Here is a 20,024-nt window from a genome sequence, read left to right on the forward strand (position 1 = left end):
AATGTGCCTTTAGGGATCAACAGTGTCACAGAGAAAGACTTTGCTGTGCTGCAGTGAAACGGTTGTAAGAGGGTGTGACTCGGGCATGGAGGACTGAGTGTTATGCTGCCATCTATGGGTAGGACAAAGCTTCCATCGATTCCTCTACACACTCCCTCTCATATTAGAGCTGTGTCAAAATCAGTATCCTGCCTCCACCAGAAGCGTGTCAACTATGTCCCCCAAGAGTCCAATACAGTTACACTACTTAGCTCTTTAAAACATTACAAAGTCCACACTGCAGCCTCTCACCATGCTCTGACAACAGTTGAGCACACATGACCCGCAGGCCGCTGCTGAGTGGCATGCAGTTGCCCTGTTGGCACCAGCCAGCTCCTCACCTGGCAGACACCCTGGCAGCAGGTATAGAGGCAGGGCATCATTCAGAGGTCCTTAACCCTGTCACTTATCTGCTACGCGCGTGCACGTGCGCACGCACACACGCGCACACACACACACACACACACACACACACACAAACACACACACACACACACACACACACACACACACACACACACACACACACACACACACACACACACACACACACACACACACACACACACACACACACACACAGGCTGTCTTCAGGGGAACGAGAGCTCACACAGCATCCACAAACTCATGTTCACTCACAGGCATCACATCAGGCTCAGTACATTAAAGAAGCTAAATATGAATTTCCTTTTGCTGTCATAAATAGCGGGTGTGATGGATACAGTCCACATGCCTATCATCAGAGCTAAATTGATCACAGTGTGGCTGATGTACACATGTGGTGGGTAGCCAACGCCTTTCCGGAGAGTGATGGATAGCTAAAGTGAAGGCAGCTAATTGGAAGTTTAAGGTAAAATCACAGGAAGGAAATTGGCAGCGTTTACATTTTGTTCCTCATATAATTCCTAGTTGAAGTTAGAAGACGAGAGACACCACATATAGAGCTTCTTTTTTTTTTTTAAATGAAAAATACTTCGGAGTAATAATCACAAACAAGAAGCGGAAAAAACAAAGCAGCAGGGTTGAAAGGAAAATGATTTGGTGTATTTAAATCAAATATTTGTTTACAGCTTTCATGCTGTGCCAGTCTGCACCGCATAGTTTCACTGCAACAAATTGCAGCGTGCAGCATTTAATAGAATTTCACCGTGTAACTGCTTTTGTCAGAGTGATACAAAGGCCAGTGCCTGTCCCCGGTTAATCAAAGCTTCTGTTGACACAGGAAGTCTATGTCTATGGGAAGATACCATGATAGAGTGGTTTGGTTGTGTGTGTGTGTGTGTGTGTGTGTGTGTGTGTGTGTGTGTGTGTGTGTGTGTGTGTGTGTGTGTGTGTGTGTGTGTGTGTGTGTGTGTGTGTGTGTGGTGGGGTGATCCAGTTGTACTCACACTGCCTCTCTTCTCTTTGTGTGACAAAGCCCCCCGTCAATCTGGGAAGATAATCATTATACAAACAACACCCTTCTATTATTGACACGACATCTATGTGTGTGAGTACAGGAGTGGCAGAAGGAGTATGGAGAAGAAAAAAAGAATGATCAGTGCCTGACCAGGCCAGTCTAACCCCCTGATCCCACCAGAAGCGCTGCGCTGCGCTGCGCTGCGCTGCGCAGCGCTGCGCATGCGTAACCTCCTCATGCGTAATCCTGGTGGGATTAGGGGGTGTTAGAAATTAAAATCAATGTTTTGATAGCATAATGTACCTTAAAACATACCGTCAGTTTAAATGCTGTTTTATACTGAAAAACCAGAAGTTCTTGTGCACAACCAGTTAAGCTTTTATTCTGAAAATCCTTCATCTCCGGTTAGCATTTAGCATGAGGCTAATATACCATTTACTATAGAGGTGAATTTAGCAGCGAGATGATATGATGTTGCACACCGAAACCTACTGATTTCAACACTATAACTATAGACGTCGAGATATTATTATTGTTGAATATTAAATGAAGGTACAGTTCATTTGAGTACGTTATTGTTTACAGATGTGGGTAGCATGTGACAACATTCGGAACGACCGGAAACCAAACTGCTGTGAAGTATTTCCTGTATTTTTGGAGTATTGATTACAGCGTTTAGAAGGTGTTAAATGAAAAGTCATGAAAGAGTTAAGGAGGAGAAAAGGCGTGTTTAGATATATTGAATGTACAATGTCTGTATCCTCTGATATGCATAACAAACGGACATTACAACGTGGAGAGCCGGCCCGCAGGGAGGAGCCAGCAGAGGATATATAAACAGCGGGACCTGAGGGGTTCGGCCTCTTTCTCCGCTAGCCAGAGCCAGATACACAGCTGTATTTCTGTCGGACAATATCCTGTTTGTAACACTACCACGCTTTTTATTACTTAAAGTACCAATTTTGAACCTTCAGAGACTCAATTTAGTCTCCTTTTAAGCTTCTCTCCTGGACGCGAGAATAACCAACACAGATAACAGGGGTTACCCCCTAATCCCACCAGGAGTGTCTGCGCTGCGCTGCCGCGTTTTTAGCGATCGCGGCCACTCTAGTCAATGGGTGCTATTCCACCAGACCCGCTGCGCCGCGGCTCGAAGCGTCCCAGAAGCTCCTCGCCGCAAGGAATTTCTAAAATATAGGATGAATCCTATTTTTGATGCAGCGCAGCGCAGGCAGGAAGTGGAACGTTCATCCAACAACTGCGAGGCTGAACACACGACGCTCCACTTCCGCAACGTTTTGAAACGGCCTGGTGGGTTATGACGCAGGAGGAGGTCGCAGCGCGGCAAACGGCCTGGTGGGTTATGACGCAGGAGGAGGTCGCAGCGCGGCAGCGCAGACGCTCGTGGTGGGATTAGGGTTAGTGACAGTTTGCTTGACACAAAGTGTCTGTCCGATTGCTTTCGTCACACATGTGTATAAATGAGCCATGAATACATTTGAAGAGATACTTTCAGAAATGTTTTTGTTATCCATGTTTGAACTATTCACATCAAGACCTTTTCTACGACTGCAGGCTCTTCACCCCAGCTTCAAGTGCAGGTTGCAACATCTTTGTGTATTCACAAGTCCATCACAGAAACATTTTCAGTACTCGTCCGTCATCTTCTTGATAAGTGCATTACCCCCTGAACGACATGCCCTCTAACTGTAATTGTTCACTTAAAAACGACTTATTTTATACCTTAGCTGTTAATTTCAGATAAGGTCTCGAAGGGCATCACTCTGACTGTGTTTTAATGTTACAAATTAACACAAAACACCCTCATACTTAACACTCTCTCTGAACTAAGAACTGCATCAATTGCTGGAAAATTAAAGAAAGCTGCGGTAAAGATTTTGTGAATTGAATAGAGCACACACAAATTAAATGTTAATAATGAAAAGGCATGGGTAAACCAATATTTGAGTCCTGAAAGTGTGTTTGATGCTATTTAAGCGTTGAGGGCAACACTGGGGAAAATAACACACATGGACAATGAGCAAAAAGAGTAAATGGTGACAGAACTTTTTTACATTAAAGTGGTGGAATCGGATGAAATGTAATGCTAGCGTACATTTTACGTTATCTTATGAGTAAATTAAAGATGTTATCAAGGTAACGTATTGTATAGATTGCCCATGTTTGTGTTTGAAAATGAAACTTTAAAAGTTTGTAAGAAATGATTTCAAAGTATTTAAGCCAGGCAAGTCACCTGAATGATTCTGTTTTACAGGCAAAGTTGGTTTGATTTCAAATTGATATCTAATATTATCAGTAGTCCCAGACAAGAGGGCATTTTATAATTAAGTGATCTGAGAAGTTCTGGACTGACTGATACATTGCACTTCAACTTGTGAGTTGCTTTAAAAACAAACCTCTCATTTACTGCCCCTACAATTCAACAAAACGTCAGACACTCATAGACCTGTTGCTCCAGGACACTTTCTGGCATAATATCAAATATATTACACCTTGCCAGCAGCCAGAAACATGATTGTCGATGGCAACAGAATCCGAAAGCTGCTCTCAAATCCTGCGCACAGCCTGGCAATAAGCAAAGTCGAATCCATGTTAGCCCCTACTGCCGGCGTAAGAAAAAAAATCCCGGCTCTAAATACAGAATAATGAGGCATTAAAGTCTGGGGCTGAGGAGGGTAAGAATGTCTGGAGGGAATGACGGGAAAAGGGACAATGGTTTCCCGAGGAAAGAGTGAGAGAAAGAATGATGGGGGAGAAGGAAAGATAAGGATTCTGGCTTAGTTACTGGGGAAGGATTAAGTGATGTGCCACTTTTGTATGTTGAATGTGTGTGTATGCTTATGCTTACACACACACACAACAGGCATGGTCTTTCAGACGTGCGCGCACCCTCTCTCTCATTCAATCACGCACACACATCCAGGCATGTGCTGAGCGGTGTTAAGGAGCTGTGTTGCCCTCTGAGCCAGTCTTACTGGGCTGTAATGACTTTAGTGGATGTCGGATTCTTTTTATCCACCAGTGTAATATAATAAAGCAGAAGGGAGGGAGCTATCTTCCTCACGCTGCCTCTCTAGGGCCTCAGCGGACCGTGCTCTGACTCCTTCTCTTTCCCTTACCTTCCTACTTCACTCTCTACGCCCTGAGATGAAATACTTTGTCGTGAATAACCTTGACCTCCTTCCCTTGTTCCCTCTCCAGTCCTTACAATCTGTCTTCACTGGGGTATTGGGTTAGTTCAGTCTTCTGCTTTCCTCTTTGTTTCCTTTCTTCCAAGTCCATCTCCAGTGTCAGCCGCAGCACTGTAGGGTTTTTGAACTGCTCCACCCTGAGTGACGCGGTGTGTCAGGCCCTGTTTCACTCCACACACTCGGTTCAGGTCCCCTGCTGCTTCAGGGCCCCTCTGGTTATTTCTAATCTCTCTTAAGTCCTACCACCCTTTGTATTCAGTCTCTGTGTCTGTCTTTGTCTGTCTGAAACAGAAAGTGGGTCTCCCTGGGGGTCAAACTGAGACAGTACACTCATTGCAGCAAACATGAACTATAATATGATGGTGCTCATTTCACTATGTGTTAGCAAAGGAAAACTCTTCAAAAATAAAAAAATTAGGACTTTACCTTGCATTTCCAGGCCCATTTTCTGGCAGCAGATGTTTATTGTTATTGGATAACTGTCCGAACATAAATCACATGATGACATTTCTAGATATTTGCAGCACAGGTGTTAGTATCTGTTCCTCAGGGTGAAAAGGAGGGGATTTAATAGACTATGATGCTAATACATTGCATTATAAAAAAGTGTTAGACACAGTTAGACAATATGCATCCTTATCAGCAAACACTTCTAAAAATAACAACTTTCAACATTATTTACTTTTCCAATTCTGGTCTCATCTCTTCAGGCTTTTCCTTTGATATAGAAGAGCAGTGAAATTCAAAAATATATAAAATAGAAATAAATATGTCTTCTAATATATGTCAAAACTAATGGTGACTTTGCATAACATACAGGAAAAAGAGAATGGAATAAGTGAAAATGTAGGTCTTGTAAAAGGAAGCTGTGTCTCACTTTCTTCTGACCTAATGTGCAAATAAGTAGGTCAGAGTTGTGTGGAAGGCAAACTTCTGACACACATGTGATTCACTGCTGATCAAGTCTGCAAGATAAAGGTGTCCGCCACTTGGCTTACAACTTAAAAGGTTGATTTACCAAAATCAATTCACACACAAAAATATTTTCCTATTAACTTTTCATGTCAAAAGTTCTGCTTTGATTTGTCTAGGTGTTGAGATATCAGTGTGTGACATTTCAAAGGTTTGTATTACAGTTACTAATAATCCCCATAATGCTTTGAGACTTAACATTCGTTGTCTGTATTATCAGGGTTAGATTTACATTTGATATAATTAATAATTATTAATTGGGATCCCCCAGTCAGAGCTGGTTGATGTTGCCAGGGAAAAGAAAGTTTGGGGCTCTCTGCTGGAACTGCTACCCCGGCGACCCGACCACGGATAAGCGGGAGAAGATGGATGGATGGATAATTAATAATGTAACCAATAACTTCTGCAGATGAGTAACCATACTGATACATCTGAACAGACTTAAACTAACTATCAATTTGTTATGATAGGGCGGAATATAAAACTTTTACACATCTCACAGTGAATCACAAAAGTTACAATACATGTGCAGAAACACTTACCTCTCACTTTCACTTTCTTCCTCTTTACTCTTCTTCTTCTTCTTCTTCCTCCCTCCATGCTGAGACCCCCCCCACCCCCACCCGCCTGCTTCACAGAGCTGAGTGTGTTTATGTGTACGGTTGGTGATTGTGGTGGGGGGTCTAATGCAATCCACCAGCAGCCAGTTACAGTTCACATTAACGCAGTTTAATAAAAGACTATTCAATTAGCTACAGAGCTCCATGTGAGTGTGTGCTGCGTGCAGAAACAAAATGGTGACTGTCATTGATGGAGATCCAATTAGGCTCACTGTCGACTTCTCACATATGCAATGCCAAGTTGGCCGAGGGAAGAGAGAAGAAAGGAGGAGAGGGAAGCAGCGAGGGAGAGAGAAAAGTGTAGGGAAGAGAACTCTAACAGTGCGTGAACTCCGAATAAAAGTCTGTGGTGCATGTGTGGGAATGTGCGTCTGACAGCATGTGCATTCTACAAGTGTCTAACTTTCCTTGAATTGATCCCCATTAAGTGTTTAGAAAGGGCAGCGGTTTGTCAGAAGCCCTGACACCACCTCTCATTTGCTGACACCTCTTCAGCTGGATGAGAAGGAACAGCCGACAAACAGCGTTTCAAGAGCGGAACAAAGGAGACGGTGCAGGGATGCTCTAACATATACATTAGGCTGACTGTCAGACTCGTCTTCAGCTTGAGCTTCAAGAAGTATCAGAGGTCTGGCAACAACTGAAAGAATCTTTTTTCAAATAAACACCTGCACTTAAAGGTGGGGTAGGTAATTCACTTCAGAAACACTTTTTGTTATATTCCATGGAATGCTCTTAACATCCCGATAGCAATGAACACATTAAATGCTTTGACAATAAATACATAAAAACATTTCATCTGTGGAAGCCGTGGCGCGGTAAAAAGCACAACCAATCAATCCGGCCCGGCTAAAATAACTGGATGGCCTACCTGCCTGTCAGCCTTCCATATGTACACAAACTTATCTTGTGCCCTCATTGGTCATGTGCGCGTTCGTGTGTGTTGGAGGATAGGGCTGTGCATCTTCACTGGTCTCACGATTCGATACGATTATCCTGTCACCGATTCGATTCGATATCCCAATGCATCACGATTCATACCAATGCGTTGCATCCTAAATTGTCTATATTACTGCACATGGCTTCTTTTTCATCAATGAATACATGCAGTAAATACATATGAACTCTCTTTTTATTATTTAGAAAGTTCTTCGAAATCAATAACATAAATGTCTTGACATTAATTTATAAACCAAAATCAATCAATTGTATAGCTCTAGCCTCCCTATATCTGTGTGTGAAATTGTTCCATCCTCAAAAACAAAAAGCTAATGCTTCTGCAGTCTAGCTGCAGCTTCTAGCCACGGTCTTCTGTTAAAAAAGGACTCTGAATGTCCTGAATGTGGCATCACACACAGGACTTGAGTCTGAACACAGCAGACAACAGGAGTATTTACAACAGCATATAAAAACAAAAATACTGCATGTGGGTGCACACTTACATTCGCTGTCTTACTGTTACATAAATCCCATGAATGTAGGAGATTAAAGTTAGCTTCCTCATATCTCAATCAGTGATTAAGTGAATAATAATCAGGTTACTATCAGCCTGTCACTCATTATTTTCAGGGTTTGGAGGAAGAGAGGACACGGTGATCGCGGAAGCTTTTTCCTCCTGCCTTCACAAACTTTACACCTATGCTTTCCACACGTATAATATCGTCTGAAAATAGCAAGAGGACATTCATACTCTGCAATCCAAGACTTAACTAAATCCACCAAAAACCTGACATGATTGTAACGCGAGTATTTAAAAAAAAAAACATAAATCCCTGTGTCTCTGAGCCGCAGCGACACGGACTGATTCAGAGCGGGTCCTTCTGCTGTTGGTTCTGGACTGGTGTTCTTGTGTTGATGGATAAAGCAGACTGCCCCGTGTTTGGTGTCGCTGTGCCGCTGTCACGTCTGTTCCCTGATCTCTGCGTCACCGACCGATTTGATATTAAAGTGACAGAGAAAAAAACGTTATTGTAAAGCCGCGGCCGTAAATCAGGAAGCAACGTCACTGCGCTATAATCGATTATGTTGTGTCACTGCATCAATGCAGAATCGTCCACGTCCGCATCGCATTGTAGAAACGATTAATTTCATCACCGCTATTGGAGGAGGGGCTCTGTAAGGAAGTCGGAAGGAAGGGGCAGATTTTTTTCGGCTGCGTACTTTCAAATTCTAGTGCACTAGAGCCAGGGTGCGAACTGGAGGGGAGCAGGGGGAGCTATAGCTCCCCTAGTGGTGACATGAGCTCCCCTGGGAACATGGTTTGTGAAATTTGGGGGGAGCTCTCTAAAATACTGATATGATGACCAAATAAATTCCATTTTGGGCATGTTTTTTTTTCAAAGGTGTAAAATAATGAAATAAAATTATAGTTTATGATTCATGAAAAAAGTGTCGCCTGCTTGTATGCTGCCCGCAGCTCCACCCACTACCCACTCACTCACAAGCTCGTTTAGTTGGCACTGCATGTTTACCAGGCATTGTTGCTGCTGCTGACATGTCGAAAAGAAAAAAAAAACGTACCTTGGGCAATTTCTTTAAAAGACGGCCAAACAACCGGATCAAGAAGACCAACCGAATGTAGCTGGTGGTAGCACATCGTACGTTGTGACTGCTGCTACAACTAGACCGAGAGAGGAGGGAGCTATACGTCATTGCTGTGCTAAATTGGACAGCTAACGTTAACTTGGGGGCTGAAGAGAACACAATAAGAAGAGGCCAAGGAAGCTAACTTGATGACTACACTACCATAGTAGAGGTCAAGGAGATGTGAAGAAGAGATGATGATGATGGGCTATGATGACACCACCACGCACACCTGTTCTTCCTCTTCCTCCTTGCTGTTGCCTGCTGATGGGGCGGGGGGGGGGGGGGCGAAGTTGCTGCGGTGTGTGGTCCCGCGGCCGCCGGCTGGCGGCCACCAACAGTGATTGAGTGGATCACATTTTTGAGACATTTTTAAGTTGATTTAATTAAACAGTCAAACGTTACATTGGTGGTCCGTGGATTACTTATTATCAAGTTGATTGAAGTTTGCGTAGCCCATACATGCTCGTGAAATCTGTTGACATGAACATGATCCATCGGGAACGTTTCATGTAAATGTAGACCTGTGGCACCACCCCGTGTGCACAGATTTTTCTCTAGATAATAGGCCGATGTCTGTGCTGTGGCATTAATGCACGGATCAGCATTTGCGGGGGGGGGGCCCCGCAAAAAAAAAATCCCGGCTCCCCCGGTGACCGTGGTATAGTTCGCACACTGACTAGAGCTGGTTTCTCATCTGTCTACTACCCTACCTTTAATAGAGTGGAACAAAGCAAGAAAACTGTATGTGTGACGCAGAGAGAGCATTACAGCAACACCACACACACACACACACACCCACACACACACCACACACACACACACCACACACACACACACACCACACACACACACACACCACCACACACACCACACACACCCACACACCACACACACACACAACACACACACACACACTTAAACTATTTCTCATAGAAACCGACAAAGTACAACAGCGATTCTCACACACACACATTCACACACGGCTAAACCACTTGTTATCAGCGAGTGTAATCACAGACTTGAATTATAATTCATGATTCTAGTCTCTCCTCCACACACACACACACACACACACACCCACACACACACACACACCCACACACACCCACACACACACACACCACACACACACCCCACACAACCACACACACACACACACACACACACACACAACAACACACACACACACACACACACACACCCACCTCTGCTTTATGCACATTTTCCGGAGCCCGTTTAAGTCAACTGGGCCCAGTAATTGTCGAGGACTGGAAATCGATAGTGGCGCATTGTGAGGCGAGAGCAGCCATCTTCTCACCTCACACCATGAAGCTGTCTCCCCCAATCAAAGCCAGACCGGTTACCAAGGCAACCTCAATCCCCAATCTTTCATAGTAATAAGGCGGGAAAAATAAATGCTTGGCACTGAAGGTGCAGGGTTGATAATATAAAGAGAATATGTGAAATCCAGTTTTTGAGAAACTCTGTACAAAAAATAAAATGAAATTACAGGCGCTGAGATTTTCTGCTGCAGCGCACATTCAGTGATGGGACTCGTTCAGATCCAACAAACCTCGGCTTCCTCAAAAAACAAACATAATCCCGCCATCAAGATTGTGTTTATCTAATTTCAGCACCAAAACCCATTCAAAACATCTCATAAAGCCCAGTCGTCTCTTTTTTCCACCCATTGTGCTCTCTTAACCCATATATTGGTGAAATATCCCTGATATTTCTGTAATTTAGCCAATTTAATTAAAAGCGGTGGGTTTCTAATAAAAGCCAAATGGAAGATAGCGGTGCCGGGGCTTTTCAGGAGCTTGTTTAATCAGAGAATTGCTGAATGGGAAAAGGCAATAACAGAGTGAATAGAGGCTGGTATTTGTAAAGAAATGTCAGGGAGAGCGCAGCGATATGAGAGTCGCCGGCTGAAACCTCTAATATGCTGTTGCTTTTAATATAGGTGATATGTGCATCATGTCTGCTGGGTTAGAGCTGCCTAATCCCTGGAGAGGAAGTGGAGTTTGTGCTTGGAGCTGTTCTCTAGCTCACACACAGACACACACTCCAGTCCATTTCATTGGTCTCAGTATTTCACTTTACCAGTTTTGTGTAATAGAGCACTATATTTTATGGATTTGTCTTTGGCGTTATGAATGCTGTGTGGGGATCGATGCCGTGGTGGCAAGTGAGAGTCAAACTGTGATCAATATATCTCTTCTAACAGCCATCATTAACAAATACACTCTGCTACTTTCACATTGGCTAACACTTCTGTGAACATGTATTAAGACCCAGGAACAACTAGTAGGGGCATATTATAAGTCCATTATTTGTATCTGCCGTGTGTCTGTGTGCAACATGTTTGTGTGTGTGTCCAATTACAAACCTCTATCACTCCGAGGGTGTGAAAAAGCGAAAAAGTGAAAATGCATATTTATTTTCACACACACACACACCACACACACACACACACACACACACACACACCCACACACCACACAACACACACACACACCCAACACACACACACACACACACACACACACAACCACACACACACACACACACACACACACACACCCACACACACACACACACACACCACACACACACACACCCCACACACACACACAGGTTAAGTGTGAGTACAGAGTAGAGCTGACCTTCAGGGTTATCTAGAAGGTTCCTCCACACCTTGCTGCTAGCTCCAACCCTTGCTTTCACCATGGAAACACAGCTAGCAGGGACAATATGGCCTGTCCAGTGGGTTGCTCATGTGCATGCATTCAGGCAAGCACTTTTATGTGACAATGCGTACATTCCGGGGTTCACTACGGTGAAAAAAGCACAGCACACACACACACACATATATATATATAGAACATACACACTTCACTGTTCATCCGTCCTCCACTTAATTTATCCCTCATTCCCTTCACTCTCTTTTCCCTTCTCTCACTTAATGAAAACCATGAGCACGACACACAATCAAGCCCCTGGGCCTGCACAGCGCTGTCAGAAGGGTGCACACGACCCCATTTGCAGTGGTGGAAGCATTATTAGCGTGCCGTGACAAGAGACAGCCATCCGCACCACACGCGCACACACACACGCACACACAAATGAAAGGAAGACACACATTGTGCAGTCTCATCACCACCGGATAACTTGGATTTATTTTAGCGACAGCAGGGACGTGCCGGTGCAACATGACAATAAATCAGCACATCATACACTCTGGAGTGACATGTCAAGATAATACACTCAAAAACCAAGAAGGACAGTGAGTGGGAAAGAGGCGGAGGTTATTCAGTGATGGTGGATAGATAAATAAATGGATGGATGGACAGAGGAAGGACAGAAATGGACAGACTTGATATGCTCTCTCCTTCTTCTTCTACTTCTTCATCTCCTGCTTTCTTTGGGATTCTCAGCCGTGATTGGTCAGTGAGCTCTGAAATAAGGAGGGAGGTAGGCAGGGGCGGAGGGAAGAAAAGAGAAACAATTAAAGGAAAACCCACAAAAAGTCAGGATGCATCATGGGAAATCAAATGATTCACACAAAAACAAGGCGCACAGCACATATCCAAAAATGACAGGAAACCATTAAATATCAAAATATTACAAGGGAAAGCTGAGCGTTTTTTCATATTCTTCTGAAACCTAACTTTTTGCCTAAAGAGAATTTCCTTTCACTTTTAGAACATGTCTTATATTGACAGTAGAGATATACGGTATGCATATTGAACTATCTAGCTAAATCCTCTTCGTTGTAAAATTTGAGGTTACACTTTCAATGCAGTCTCTCATATCTGCATTATTAGTTATCTGTTTGATATTATTGACTATCAATTATAATTATGTAACTGACATGCCAAGTTTTAAACAAGAGAAAAAAGGGAAAGAGGGAGAAACAACTGCTTAATATCTAAGAAAAGTATCAAATAACCTGAAGCCATTAGTTCAGACTTAGGGCTCTTTTTCTGATTGTGAGAGATATCCTTTTGAGACATGGCTTACTTTTGTTGGCTTACTTTTGTGGCTTTATTTTGATGTGGACGAGCAAAACTCAACATCCTTGAGTGTAAGACATGGAAAAATACATACTGTATGCCTACTGATGCACACAGAGCCTTAGCGCTGCACTGCCATGGCAGTGGTCGGTGCGTAGCTAATCAAATTGGGGGTGTGACGGCAGGGGGCAACACACACACACCACACACACACACACACACACACACACCACACACACACACACACACACACACACAACACACACACACACACACACACACACACACACACACACACACACACACACACACACACACACGTTCTCACTCCCATCCCGTCACATATTGACGGACGGTCAGGGCCCCTCCCCGTCGCTATATTACGTACAGGGTAACCCTTGCCCGTCAGGCTTCTACGGGCAGGGCGTCCCATAGACCTTCATTGCGGACAGCGGACCCCTTTGACCGTCAGGCTTCTACGGGCAGGGCGTCCCATAGACCTTCATAGACCACGTGATCAACAACGATGGCCAACCTTCGTGTTATTCTCGGTGGGAAATGCCTATTTTAAGGTTCATTTGGCCATTAAAATGCGTTTTGATGTCATTTTATGCGAGTAATGAGTTTTTATTTCTGATTATTTGTGCAGTACATGTACATGATGTTTAGTTTGCTAGTTATGACGAAGATTACTTCATGAATGTGTACACATTCATGGTTGCTAAGGTGGTTGCTATGTGTGTGTGTGTGTGTGCAACACGTTCTCACTCCCATCCCGTCATATATTGACGGACGGTCAGGGCCCCTCCCCATCGCTATATTACGTACAGGGTACCCCTTGCCCGTCAGGCTTCTACGGGCAGGGCGTCCCGTAGACCTTCATTGCGGACAGCGGACCCCTTGACCGCCAGGCTTCTACGGGCAGGGCGTCCCATAGACCTTCATAATGCCTATTTTAAGGTTAATTTGGCCATTAAAATGCGTTTTGATGTCATTTTATGCGAGTAATGAGTTTGTATTACTGATTATTTGTGCAGTACATGTACATGATGTTTAGTTTGCTAGTTATGACGAAGATTACTTCATGAATGTGTACACATTCATGGTTGCTAAGGTGGTTGCTATGGACGCTGCAACAGCTCCCAGACCAGTGATCAACAACAATGGCTGACCTTCATGTTATTCTCGGTGGAAAATGCCTATTTTAGGTTCATTTGGCCATTAAAATGCGATTTGATGTCATTATAGCGAGTAAGAGTTTTTATTTCTGATTATTTGTGCAGTACATGTACATGATGTTTAGTTTGCTAGTTATGACGAAGATTACTTCATGAATGATAACGTTTTTTTTGGTGGAAATGTGTTTTTTCCCAGCAAAGTCACTGTGACTTTGTGTCAAGTTACTTGGACTTATTGGGAGAATCTAAAGGCAAAAAACATCTCAAATATTCATTTAGGTCTTTATTTTAGACCTTTAGTGTTGCCGTCTGTGAGTATCAACACTAATTCGGCTGACTTTTACATTTGATATAATTCATAGATAGGTTATATTTACACCATAACGGTGCACAGCTGATATAAAAAGACTTTCTTTTTAAAGATATTACTGATTTGAATTGGATTGAATTTTGAATATAAGAATGTAAATACTGAGTCTGAAATAGTATAGCAATATGCTGTAAAATTATGTGAAAGCATGAATAAAACTACACATCTTCAGATGTTGTACATACAAGTGTCTGTGTGTACCTTGTGTGCACCGCCTAGTGGTTAAAGCACGTTATTGAATTATTGTTTTTATGTGTTATATTTGATTACAAAAAATATGAAGAGTACATATACTTTCATAGGGGAAAGTAGAAGGTCTGTGATAGAAATATAGAATATAAAAAATCAAGAAGATACTATAAGTGATCTCTACAATAAAACAGTTTAGTGCACGATGTACAAAGATATTAATAGGAGGAGGTGTAAAACAGAAAAACGAATTAACCTTTATTTAAACATTAAATAACAGATTAATATCTTCTTTTTAAATAAGAAAAAACGTTGGGGGTATCTATCTACAGATAAATAGTAAGCCTGACAAAGTACTTAACGTCTAATATATTGCTTTCCTGCAATGTTAACTATGTTGAAGCACTTATTTTAACTGATATTATACATACGGATTATACTCTTATGTATGTAGATAGAATAAGAAATGTGCAGAATAGACAGTTTAATGGTGGAGGTACACACATATTGATAGATGTCTTGTAATGCACTGTTGAGGGAACTGTGACCCAAGTTTTTCATTCATTGCATAACTACACCGTAGTTGTGTATATGATATCAATAAACCTTTAAAATCTTGAAAGGGATGTGCAAAATAGCCCTAATATACAGTCTTTAATGAACTATTAGTAGAGAATAACGAGTAATTAATATACTTACTCGTTTCCATTAATGTCAATTGCAGATACATGTTTAGTCTTCTCAAGCACCAACTATCAAATATCTCTCCTGATTGTTGGCACTTGACAATCACCTTCCCTGAATTTTACTCAGGTGTACTAAAGTCTGATTTAAGGGTTGTTTATATTTCACATCATTAATCAGAATCTGCAAAGTAACTCAAATAAGTGTAGTGGAGTAAAAATACCAGGTTAACCTCTGAATTGTAGTGGAGTAGAATTACAAAGTATCAATGAGCTGTCATGTGGGTATATATTAATGCTATATATTAATGCTGCGCATTATGGACAGCGATTTTCACCCATTTATTAATTATATGTTTTACATTTGATAACACCAATGTGTTTAATACTGGCAACTTCTAATTGTGGGAAAAACGAAAACGTTCAGTAGAGACGTCCCATAGAACATTTTGCGAAACACAATAGTGTAGTGTGTAGTTCTGGGGGGGGCGTTCGATTCCAGTTTTGGATAGTCTGGCGTGGTTTCGTTCCATTTCAAACAGCTGTTTGATGCTCTGCGTAACCTTGGCGCACTGCCACTCCAACATCCAATCCCAGACCTTGAAGAGTAATCACGGGGACTGTAGTCCTAAACGATAGTTGTGGGATTATGGGTAGTGTAGTGTCTTCGGCCATCCTAAACTCAAAAATGTTGACAATCGCAATGATGCTCGAAATGTACCTTATAGGCCTACGTCTGTTTCCGGTTATTTTAATTTGAAATTCAGATCCTGACGAACGCCAAAAAAGACAGAGATTATGGAATTAAACCAATAAATAAAAGCAAGGATAATTGTGTGTTATTGGTGAGTAAATACAGTGTGTTATTTTGAAAAGAATAACAAATTAGAAGGAAAAAAAGATTTTAAAATACGAGGCTCTGAGCCCTGTGTATTTTCCTCACAGACGGCAACACTAAAGGTCTACAATAAAGACCTAAATGAATATTTGGGATGTTTTTGCCTTTAGATTCTCCCAATAAGTCCAAGTACAGAGGGTGGACTTTGCTGTGAAAAAACACATTTCCACCAAAAAAACGTTAGCATTCATGAAGTAATCTTCGTCATAACTAGCAAACTAAACATCATGTACATGTACTGCACAAATAATCAGAAATAAAAACTCATTACTCGCATACAATGACATCAAATCGCATTTTAATGGCCAAATGAACCTTAAAATAGGCATTTTCCACCGAGAATAACATGAAGGTCAGCCATTGTTGTTGATCACGTGGTCTGGGAGCTGTTGCAGCGTCCATAGCAACCACCTTAGCAACCATGAATGTGTACACATTCATGAAGTAATCTTCATCATAACTAGCAAACTAAACATCATGGACATGTACTGCACAAATAATCAGTAATACAAACTCATTACTCGCATAAAATGACATCAAAACGCATTTTAATGGCCAAATTAACCTTAAAATAGGCATTATGAAGGTCTGCCCGTAGAAGCCCGTAGAAGCCTGACGGGCAAGGGGTACCCTGTACCAGGGTTTCCGCTAGGATTTTTTCTCGCTGGTCAAATGTCCGGGCAGAATTTATTTTACCGGACTAATTTGAAACTTACCGGTCATATTTCAATAATAATAATAGTTGTGTAGCAGAGTTTCCGTTAGCAGGTAATTACCGGACTATGAGCAGATATGCTTCAGTTTAAAACTCAGTTCACGGGCTCATTTTTATATTGCTTCAGTTTATAATCGTAACAGATCGAAAAATTCAGATTCATTTTTCAATAAATGATTCCACAAACAAAATAATTATTACATTCAAACAAACTACTTGTAGTAGATAACGTACATTATTCAGAAGTTTACATCAACTTTGAATAATAACACGGGAGAAACGGATCCTCTCCCTCCCTCTCTCTCTCCTGAGCACAGCACGTCAGTTTCTCATGCAGCTCGCTAAACAGAGGGCGGGGCTTCAGGTGATCCTGCAGAGCTGCGTGTCTCGGTCAGACTCAGCAGCTGATCTGATCTCTCTCTCGCTCCGGTTACACTTCACTCGCGTTTATGTCCATATCGATCAGATCCAGCTCTCCTGATCGGCCTTTATAGAGAGCACCGATCAAACTATTAAGAGTGAATATCGGCCGATAATGACCGGCGGCCGATCGATCGGAGCCTCCCTAATTATTACCAGACATTTGACGTAATTACCGGCTAACGGAAACCCTGCCCTGTACGTAATATAGCGACGGACACACACACACACACACACACACACACACACACACACACACACACACACACACACACACACACACACACACACACACACACACACACACGCACGCACACACACACACACACACACACACACACACACACACACACACACACACAGTGAATCACAGAAGCGGCTGGGGAGGTGTTAAGTGGTTTATTAGCACAGTAAGCCACACAAATTGCCTAGCATACCACACCTTTAGGCTGCGGCCCCACGAGGACGAATTCGGTCGTTTGCGTTACTGTGTAGTGTCATATAGACCGTTCGGCCACACGAGGACGACCGAATATGGCACTAAATGACTGAGGAAACGACAACGGGTCCCAAGGTGGATAGAAATGCATACGCCACTCTCTGGGGGGTCAAACAGCTCCGTGTGTGCGCCCTATACGGACATTTTCAGATCACTGATAGTGATTGCGCAATAGCCCCGCCTCTCCCCACCTCTTCTGCTCACCTCCGCTTACCCCGCGCCAGTGCTGAAGTGTTTCGCCACCAACAACAACAACAATGGCGGATCGCAGAGTTGCTATCGTGCTCCGGACGCTATTGACCATGCTACAGTTGTTTGTGCAACATCTACAGCAATAATGATGAGACAATAGCCCCGCCTCTCCCCACCTCTGCTGCTCACCCCCACGTCAAAGTAAACTGCATCCTGAATTCAGATTATTTATCTTTCTCTCGCGAGTGAAGTCTAATCTGACAGGACGGAGACACGCAGCTCTGCCCACCTGCAGCTCCTCCCGCTGCAGCAAAACACACACTTCAAGTCAGATCATCACCCTTAGCTATTTTAATTACCTCTCAAACTCCCTAAACTAGTTATAAATATATTTATTTTTACAGTCGGCCGGGTCACTGATTACTGGATGAGCTGCTGCATGAGACAGACACTGGCGCTGTCCGAAGAGAGGGAGGAAAAAGAGAGGCTCCGTGTATTTTATCATTATATTATATAGAGTCGTTATTCATTTGTTTTAAAGCTCAATAAATAACAAAGAAGACCTTTGACCGGCACTTTTATAATTTTGTCCGGAAGATTTCAACTTTAATACACGCTTGACTGGCGAAAAACTCTGCCCGGTTCCCTCGGCCCCCACCGCGGAGAATAAACAGAAGGGCAACCATGACAACCATGCTTCTTCGCTGCTTTTCTGGAGGAAGTTACAGCGCCACGTAGAGGCTCCTGCATATGTACTGCAGCTTCTCCAGCGGTTGGAGCTAAACGGAGCGGTCTCGTGTGGGCAGACACTATCCGGATAATTATTGCATGTGGACGGAAGCCGTTTGCGATTGCGTTTGCGTTAATCCTATGCGTTTAGCCGTTTTCGTCCTCGTGGGGCCGCAGCCTTAGAAAGGCACTTCGTCAATTCCTCTGTGGAAGTCATTTCAGTTCATTTATATAACTGCTTTTGATATATTTTTCTATTCCATCTTAAATTCCAAGAGCATATTACTGCTCTTTGCTTGCTTATTGGTACGTTGTACTGTTGTCATAGAATAGAATAGAATAGAATTCCTTTATTGTCATCGCACCAGGTACAACGAAATTTAAATAGCACCCATGCTTAGCACTGGTTCTAATGTTTCTTTGGGATGTTACTGAGATTTCAATCTAGCCTCAAGTATTTCTACCACCAGCCCTAAATCAATACAATTGGTAACATCAATAATAGTCCATCAACTCCTTATCCCTCTAGCCCTTAAATGAATGTATTCATTGTTACTGAAGGTTGTTTGCCAGTTACATGGTTGAAATCGTTATGAAACTATGTAAAATGACAAATTGATTGTCTCTGCAACAAATTAATAATAACCTCAACTGAGGTAAGTATTTCCAAAGGGCCAAACATTGTACAACACAGTGATTGGAAGTGATGTTGATGTTGGTGTGATTCATTTAGAAGCGTCTGCGTGTTGATGTAGTGTTAAAAACACCGATAGCTGTTTTACAAAGCCGTCTACTAGGGTATGACTCAACACGTCTTACATGAAAACAAATACAAACACACAGTCATAGAGAGATACACAGAATGAACCAGGGGTAGTGGAGCATTAGCTTGTGGCTGCAGGATGGGCTAGTTGGCATGCTAACTACCTCGGTGCTCGGCTGGCAGGTTGATACGCTGGCGGGCAGGTTAGCCCTTCACTTGCCAAGTGCATCCGAGGGCAACGCAGCCTGTGCCATTGAATTGGAGATGAGCGGCAAATGTGACAAGGGGATTTAGCTTTACTGTTCCACTCACGTCCCGAGATATAAAGGGGGACAGTGTGTGTCTGCATATGTTCATGAAAATATGTGAAAGTGGCTCTGTGTGTGTGTGCAGTGAGTTTATACTCACATTTACATGTGTGCAGATGCATTCACTTGTGAGTGTGTGTTGGCGGCGGTGTGTGTGTAAGTATTGCCATACTCATATACAGCAGTGTGATGGGGCATTACGCCTCATATGCATAGTGTATGAAGTAGTTCTTGAA

At 42.7% G+C, this 20,024-nt stretch overlaps 1 protein-coding gene across 2 annotated transcripts in view; it reads right to left on the reverse strand.

Annotated features, from left to right (window-relative positions):
• Positions 1-11,971: 11,971 nt before the first annotated feature.
• Positions 11,972-20,024, reverse strand: part of chchd6b (coiled-coil-helix-coiled-coil-helix domain containing 6b) — a 71,561-nt gene continuing 63,508 nt past the window's right edge. For both annotated transcript variants that reach the window (XM_034083354.2, XM_034083355.2), the window contains one exon: positions 11,972-12,285. In XM_034083354.2, the coding sequence (XP_033939245.1) occupies positions 12,262-12,285 (24 nt within the window). In that variant the 3' untranslated portion in view covers positions 11,972-12,261. The remainder of the gene's footprint in view (positions 12,286-20,024) is intronic.

Source organism: Pseudochaenichthys georgianus, chromosome 5 (assembly GCF_902827115.2).
Source record: "Pseudochaenichthys georgianus chromosome 5, fPseGeo1.2, whole genome shotgun sequence".
Taxonomy (NCBI): domain Eukaryota; kingdom Metazoa; phylum Chordata; class Actinopteri; order Perciformes; family Channichthyidae; genus Pseudochaenichthys; species Pseudochaenichthys georgianus.